Source organism: Loxodonta africana, chromosome 20 (genome assembly GCF_030014295.1).
Source record: "Loxodonta africana isolate mLoxAfr1 chromosome 20, mLoxAfr1.hap2, whole genome shotgun sequence".
NCBI lineage: Eukaryota > Metazoa > Chordata > Mammalia > Proboscidea > Elephantidae > Loxodonta > Loxodonta africana.
The window spans coordinates 67,025,132-67,032,950 of NC_087361.1; the positions used below are offsets into that span (position 1 = coordinate 67,025,132).

General features: G+C 49.1%; 1 protein-coding gene across 1 annotated transcript; it reads left to right on the top strand.

The window, feature by feature from the left end:
* The first annotated feature begins 486 nt into the window (after positions 1 to 486).
* C20H1orf116 (chromosome 20 C1orf116 homolog) lies at positions 487 to 6,931 on the top strand. The gene is made up of 3 exons (XM_064273275.1): positions 487 to 692; positions 3,095 to 3,278; positions 4,092 to 6,931. The coding sequence occupies exons 1-3, from the start codon at positions 588 to 590 to the stop codon at positions 5,630 to 5,632; spliced, it is 1,830 nt and encodes a 609-aa protein (XP_064129345.1). The 5' UTR covers positions 487 to 587; the 3' UTR covers positions 5,633 to 6,931.
* The last annotated feature ends 888 nt before the right edge of the window (positions 6,932 to 7,819 follow it).

The window sequence follows — 7,819 nt, forward strand, 5'->3', positions numbered from 1 at the left end:
TTCATTTATTTGTTAAATATTTGAGTATTTACTACCAACTAAACTGGGCTAAGTGTTCTCTTATTCAATCCTTACAATAACCCTATTTAATGAGGGAAGAAAGACAGACTTAGTAATTTGCCTCAAGTTGCATAACTCTAAATGACTGAATTGGGATTTGAACCCAAATCCAACGACCTCCAGAACCCAAGCTATTAACTCCTATCATATTTATTGTTTATAGTAATGAAAATGTAGGTTAAGCTCCCTGGTTCAGAGAAAAAAGTGACTTAAGAGAAGTGATGGGATCTCCTTTCGCACTAGACTCCTCTCCATACCTGAGTCTTTCTTTCCGCATGTGTCTGAGCCAGCTCACGTGTCCTTGCATGCAGGCCCGGGCTCAGGCAATGGCTGTTCACCACCCCCTTCCAGCTCTCTGCTTGCTTGGTGTCCCTGCTGCCATGCTGCTCCAGGGCCTGGGCAGAGCCTTGCCAGAGCCTCGGCTCATACGTGGCTTTGATTCTTCTCTTTTCAGGCCCGGCCTGGGACATTCTTCACTTCTCTTCGCTTCCCCTCTGGGAGCCCCTTCCTGCACCTTGCTTCAGGCGATGCCCGAGAGAGAGCTGTGGCCAGCGGGGCCTGGCTTGGAACCCGTGACCCGAATTGGCAGCTGTGACAGCATGACGAGCAGCACCTCCACCCACTCGGGATCTGTACGTACTCCTTCCTCCAGCCTCGCCTGATCTCTGCATGCCTGCCCGGCCCCGCCCTGCTCTACCACCCCATCTTGCTCACTACACCTTCTCTTTCGTCTTCCTTGTCAGAGAGTGAATCACAACCTCAACTGGGGCTTTCTTCCCCTGAGTCACCCCTTGTTCTATAGAGAATAAAGTCAGTGGCACCACCTCAGAGAGCAATGGCACAAATGAGGCTTTGCTTCCCCAATTTTCCTTAGGTTGGGGGAAGTTGAGTGGAGGTGAGAGGGCAGGGCAGAGATCTGAGGTCTTGGTGGAAACTGGATGTAGGTCCTTGTAGCAAGGGGATTCCTTAAGTTTTCTGCTGTGAGCAACATTACTTCAGTCTTATACAAAGATCAAAAAGAGTAAAGTAATTAAGAGCCTGGGTTCAAGAGTCAAACAGATCTGGGCTGTCTACATATGCTATATGACTTGGGGTACATTACTTAATGTCTCTAAGCTTCAGTCTCTTTAGCGTTAAAATAGGGATAATATTAATGCCTCATGCCTGGGGCTCTTGGAGGAGTCCTTAAGTAAAGTACTTGGCACATACCTCTATGTAGAAAAGAAATAATCCATGTACACAAATTTAGATTCTCCCCAAGTCCCTGTGTTTCTCTATTTGTGAGCGATATTGAATAAGTTGTACTTTTCCTGGACATGAATTTGAATTTCAGATGTTGTAAGACTATAAAAGAGCGAATCTACCCAAACCCACATCTAAACTTTCTTTTGCTGTTCGTACGTAGTAGCCTTTAAGAATTTCCACTTCGTTGCTTTATATTCTATAGAGGTATCTGAAGATTTAAGGATTATGAAGGTCTCTGCTGAATGTCAAGGATGTTTAATATGGTCAATGGGTTGTAATCTGTAAAAATGGAGTGGGAAAAGCATCACGAAAAAATTCAAAGAGCAGACAATCTGTAGATCATTTCTCTTGATCCTATATGATGGGGCACAGAGACATCTTCCTGTTTCTATTAGGCTAAAGTCAACCTGAATGGTCACATACCATTGACACAGAATGTGGCAGGGATTAAAGGTTTTCAAAATGAACCATTACAAAGGAGAAATTTGGAGTTGGCTTATCTATGGCATGGATATTTGAGGGAAAAGAGGGCAGTCCAAAGACTACCTTTGTTCAGGGAGCTCCTGGAATTGCCTTGGAGCTTCCTAGATTTGTGTTTGAGGTATAGGCTTCAGTCAGTCAACTGACAGATATCTCTCTAAGGGCTCCGAAGATACTATTCCCACATCTACCTCCCCAACTCCCGGGATGTTTTTTAGAGCTGTCTCAAAATCTTTCCTGGCCATCTAAGTGGGTCTGGAGATATATAACTCTGAGGTGTCCCAAATGTTAAGAAGAGGGATGGAGATGGCAGCAAGGGACACAGGCCAAATTTCTTTCATCGCCATTTTCCTTTTTGAGTTCTCTTCACCCTCCTCCTTTGGAGAGCAGCTATCCCCTGGTTTTTCCTGGACTGGTGGAGTACAGGCAGTAACCATCTGAGATGGCCATTTTCTCCTTCTCCTATGTCCATCTGGTTTCTCCATCTACCTCTTTAAGTTAATATTTGCTTAAGAAATTTGCACTTATTTGAATGTTAGCCAGAGTCAAATGCCATCAAGAAAGTAAATATTCAAAGGGAACAAAAAATCCAGTATGGAATGCATTTCAAAGTTAAGTATAAATTATTTAGTAAATTTATCTGTTCCCTTTGGCCTGGTAGCCAGTCCTTGACCACATTTCTTGTTTGTCCTAATACTGTCCTTGACACACCAGATCAAGTATGCAAAAGTACTTTGAAAAATTAAAAGCAACACCATTCAAGTTTAAGCTCAAATCATTATAAGCCCATTGTCATCAAGTTGATTTCCTACTCATATCAACTCCATGTGTGTTGCCCGTATATTTTGGAGCTAAAATGGAGACACGCAAAGTGAAATACTTGACAATGGTTATATGGAAAAATTGGGACTAGAATTTGGGACTGCTTCTGATCTATACCCCCATCCCTTCACCCAGAATGGGACAAAAGAAAGGTTGTTTGCCGTCTTCCTGCCCAGCTACCAGAGCTGGGTGCTAGTGGGGCAGCCCAGCAGTCTCTACTACCCTCCCCAGGTGCCTGCGGTTTCAGGAAGCAACTCTAGCAGGTTTGCAGAGTAGCACCGTGGAGAGGTTTCCAGCTCTTCAGCATTCCTTCCCCACAGCAGGGTGGTTCTCAGGCCCCACCAGTTTCTGCAGAGCCACAGGCTCCCTGTCACAGCTCCCTCTCACAGCTCTCTCTCTCTCTCTCTCTCTCTCTCTCTCTCTCTCTCTCTCTCTCTCTCTCTCTCTCTCTCTCTCTCGCCCTTCCTCTCCTCCCCATTGGTTGCAGAGTGACAGCAGCTACGACTTCCTGTCTGCTGAAGAGAAGGAGTGTCTGCTTTTCCTGGAAGAGACCATTGGCTCATTGGACACTGAGGCTGACAGTGGACTGTCCACTGCCCCTGACCAGTCTGAGCCAGCCCCAACTCCCCAAGCTTCGTGGGCACTGCATCTAACCCAGCCTGCTCCGCAGGGTAAGAGAGACTGTCTGGGCTAGCACCTCTGGTCAAACCCAGAAAATTCGTGCACACTTCCTGCCGCTCTGTACCTTGCCTGCCCTCCACTCCAGGGGTCATGGGCAGAGTAAGAAACAACTCACTCCCCACCACTCTTCTAGCTAGAGTGAAGCCTTGTTCTGGGAGGCATGGAGGGGCTGCTGACACACCAGCTTCCTATGTCTTTCCATGAAGTATTAGAGGCACGAGTGGGGAAGGGGTTTGACCAGCTCCCATCTTCTCTCTAAAGAGAGATGACCACAGAGATCAGGGAGGGAAGCAAAGAGGGTGGGTGTTTGGCTCTGGAGAGACTGAGTCAGTCTGGGGAGCTAATCTGAGAGATCCAGAGGAGGAGGCTGCAGGAGATAAAGCGAGAAGGGCTCCCTTAACTGCAGTGGGCGGTGCCTTGAGGCCCTTGTGAGAGTGTAAACCCAGTAGGGTTCAAGAACATGCAAGTGATCACAAGACCCTGCATCCCAGGGATGGGCCACTTTACCCCTGAGGGCAGTCCCTCTGGTATCAGGGCTACAATATTTAGTCCTTCATTCAGCAGGTATGTATTGACAATGTGTCAGAACCTCCCTGGAGATAGAGCAGTGAGTGGGACTTGGGGCTTTTCTGCCCCTTGAGGCTGATTCACTGGCCCAGTGGGCTTGAGACAGTGCTACCCCTTTAAGAGCAAAGAAAAAACCATCCTTTGCTAGTTGGAGACCAGAGCTCAGGGGGTATTTGCTTTTCCCTTGGCAGAAGGGCTCTCACCTTTGCTATTCTTTGTCCTCCCGATTCTCATAGCACATCCGGAGGAGACAATCATTTGGCAAGCATCAGAGCCAAGGAGAGAGACTCAGTTCAGCTCATCCCACACCTCTGAGCCCCAAGTCCTGGACTTCAGGTCTGGCTCCCAAAGCCTCCCCAGAAATATCCACATTGGCAGAAACCAGAAGCCCAGGAAAAGCACCACCCAGGCTAACAACCATATCCCTGGAGAATCTGAGGAGTTTGTACCAGAACCTCAGAGCAAGAGGGACAGCCAGAGCAGTGAGCCCATTCTGGCACCCACCAGCCCCCAGAAGGCTGCCCTCGAGTTGGACGTGGTGCTCATCCCCCCACCAGAGGCCTTCCGGGACTCCCAGCCAGAGCGGTGTGGAGAAGACAGCTTGCCCAAGAGGCCAGGGGAGCTGAGCAGCACACCCCAGCTCCACAAGTCCTTTAGTCCCCAGAAGAAAGAGGAGGCTTCCTCAGAGGCCATGTCCCAAAAAGTCAATGAGAAAGGCTCAGTGGGTGACCCAGGGCAAACCCGGCCTCCTCCTGCATTGTCATCTCAGAATGCTAGAGCTGAAGATGCTCCCTTCCCATCTGGGGGGGATCCACATGCCCATCTGGCACCCCTCACAGCCCCTAAGCCCCGGAAGCTGCCCCCCAATATTGTTCTGAAGAGCAGCCGAAGCAGTTTCCACAATCATCCCCAGAACTGGAGGTCCCGTCACTCTGAGGTGGCCCCTGGAGATTCTGGTCTGGTCTCCTCTTTGCTACAGGAGCAGAAGAAAGCACGTAAAGAAGCACTGGAGAAGCTGGGGCTACCCCAGGACCAAGACGAACCAAGCTTCCAGTTAAGTAAGCCCACCAGCTCCCTTAGACTCAAAGATCCTCCTGCCCTGGCCACTGCCCTGGCTCCAGCTCCAGCTCCGGCTCCAGCTCCAGCTCCAGCTCCAACTCCGGCTCCAGCTCCAGCTCAGGGACCTTCTCCAGTGAAAGCTCCAGCTCCAGCTCCAGCTCCAGCTCTGGCTGCAGCTCAAGGGCCCTCCCTAGGGAAGGTTTCAATTCCTGCCCAGGACCCCTCTCCAGGGAAGGCTCCAGCTGCCAAATCCATGCCAATTCCTATCCCTAAGGCCACGAGGGCAAAGCCTGACTCAGGGCTGACCCTCCAAGAAAGCAACATTCCTGGCCTGAGACAGATGAACTTCAAGTCCAAAACTCTGGAACGTTCAGGTATAGGGCTGAGCAGCTACCTCTCAGCTGAGAAAGACTCTAGCCCCCAAACCAGCTCATCTCTGGAAAAGGGCTCCTTCATGGACAAGATCTCGCCTAGTGTCTTGCGTAATTCCCGGCCACGCCCTGCCTCACTGGGCACAGGGAAGGATTTTGCAGGTATCCAGGTGGGCAAGCTGGCTGACCTGGAGCAGGAACAGAACTCTAAACACCTCTTCTACTCAGGACAGAGCCGTGACAAGCTGCCTCGACCCCCCTGTGTCAGTGTCAAGATCTCCCCAAAGGGCATCCCTGATGAACACAGAAGGGAGGCTCTGAAGAAGCTGGGACTGCTGAAGGAGTAGGCCCTGGCCACCAGCACTCCAGGCACCCCTACCACTGCACAGGAAGAGACTCCGGGCTCCACTTAGCCTCTCCCAACTCCCAACTCTCTTCTCTGTGAGGTGAAGGACAGAGATTCAAGTCAGGCATGTGTTTATATTCAGAGAGGTAGTCCCAGTGAGTGCCCTCTTTAACTCATCCTGAAGATGATTTCCACAAGAGAGGTGTGTGTGTGTGTGTGTGTGCGTGCGCGTGTGGATGTGTGTGTATACTGCAGCTATATATTTTCCTGAACCTATTTTTGTAACACAGGGAGTTCTTGCTCAGAATTCTGCTCTTATTGGAGATTTTCTTACATTGGTTGGACTTCGTTCTAGCCAGAATTGAGTAGGGAGGGATAGCTAAGCCTGAGAAGAAAAATCAAAATGAGGCAATCGATGTGTCAGTGATGCAAAAAAAAGTAGTTAAGCAATGAAATGAGGGTCTCCCAGAATCCCTGCAATGGGCTTCTCACCTTCTGGACAGGGGCCTGGGACCCTCTCACCGTCTCTAGTACCAAGGACAAGCCATGTCCATGTAACTAAACCTCTTGGCTGACTGATAGCACAGGAACGCTTGTTGGTCTGAGAAGGTAGGAAAGTGACCCCATACGCATGTCTCCGCCTCCACTCAGACACTCTTTGTCCATTGGCTGGAGAAATTCACTAATAAAATATACTGTGGCGTGCCTGCTCTCTTATTCTCTGTCTCAGCCTGCACGTGACTGACCCCTGGGCTGAGCCAACAGTGAGATGGGAGCCCCAACCCAGAGGCTTTATAAACACTAAAACACTGTCTCAGACCTTGCTCACCCTATTGCAGGTGGTTTTTTTAAACGTCCCCACACCCTCTGGTGGAAAATCAACACAACACATTCTCTGCTGGTTGTTCATTGACTCTTGGAGCTGGGAGGGACCTTAGAGATGCTCCTCTCCAACCGTGTTAGAGAAGGGAAGTGACTCATCCCAAGTGACTCAGTGGTTTAGTGACAGAGCTGAGGCTGGAACCTGGGCTCCTGATGCCCATGGCATGCTTCACCTGCTGCCTCCTCTCAATCAGTGCTTTTGTAGGTCCGCAGACAGCCCTAAGAATCTTCAGTCGTTATCAAAGACTCAATCCTAAGGCCCCACCAGAGTCCTAACGTGTTTTGTGAAGAATCAGAAATTAAATGTTGTTCAGGATAATATTTAGTGTTATGTTTTTCTGTTCAATCTTTGGAAAACAACAATATAGTAATATCATTAACCAGAACACCCCTCCCCTGCAATTCTGTAAGATGTGCAACTTGAGAAAATGGCACAAACGGGTAATATGCCTTGTGAAAGCTGGCCTGGGGATCCACATGGTTAAGCACGACCCCGGCTTCCCCTGAGGAAATAACTCTTATGTATGGTTGTGACCTGGTTGGAGTTCAGGATTTCCAGATACGAGGGTCAGATAAAGGGAACAGTTGTTGGAAAGATGCCCTTTAGGTCTGCTGAGAATTCCCTTGCCATGGCCTTAGGGACCCAGCACCGTCAAAGCTGTATACTTCTGGAAATGATGAGGAGGTTAAGAGAAAGACAATACATGGCTCCACCTTGTTATGGTATGGTGTGACAGTTTCTATGTACACTCTTTCACACACACCCACACCCAAAAGCCTAGTGCCTTATTCCTGGCCCTTGGGGAAGGGCCTGGTCTGTCACAGCTGACAGGGATCTCCACAAATGACCAAAATACATCTTTTTAGACTCCCCAAAGAGAGAAGGCACCCTTCTGGACGACTGATTCAACACGCTGTATTTGGTTGAGTTGTTTCATGTTTGTATTTCATGACACTACCTGAGGTGCAATCGCTTTATTCCTTACTCATTAATTTCCTAACTAATAGGGAAACCTAAGACTAGTATGAAGTAAGACTTGGGAGGAATCTGGGGCCCTGGCGATGCACAAGGCCCAGCCGCTCAGGACTAACCAGCCCAGTGACCCAAGGTGTGTCAGAGTAGAACTCCACAGGGCTTTCAGTGGCTGATTTTTCAGAAGTAGATCACTAGGGCTTTCTTCTGAGGTGCCTCTGGGTGGACTTGAACCTTGAAACTTTTGGTTAGCAGTCAAGTGTTAGCCATTTGCACCACTCAAGGACTCTTGGCCAGGAGTACCTCCAGTTAAATCCTCACCCCCTGGTAAAG

What these genes read in the sequence shown, in the direction of transcription:
- C20H1orf116 (XM_064273275.1), top strand. Translation starts at nt 588, where the DNA reads ATGCCCGAGAGAGAGCTGTGGCCAGCGGGGCCTGGCTTGGAACCCGTG. An exon ending in CCTCCACCCACTCGGGATCT is followed by an intron (nt 693 to 3,094) that starts GTACGTACTCCT and finishes CATTGGTTGCAG; the next exon opens with AGTGACAGCAGCTACGACTT. An exon ending in AACCCAGCCTGCTCCGCAGG is followed by an intron (nt 3,279 to 4,091) that starts GTAAGAGAGACT and finishes CGATTCTCATAG; the next exon opens with CACATCCGGAGGAGACAATC.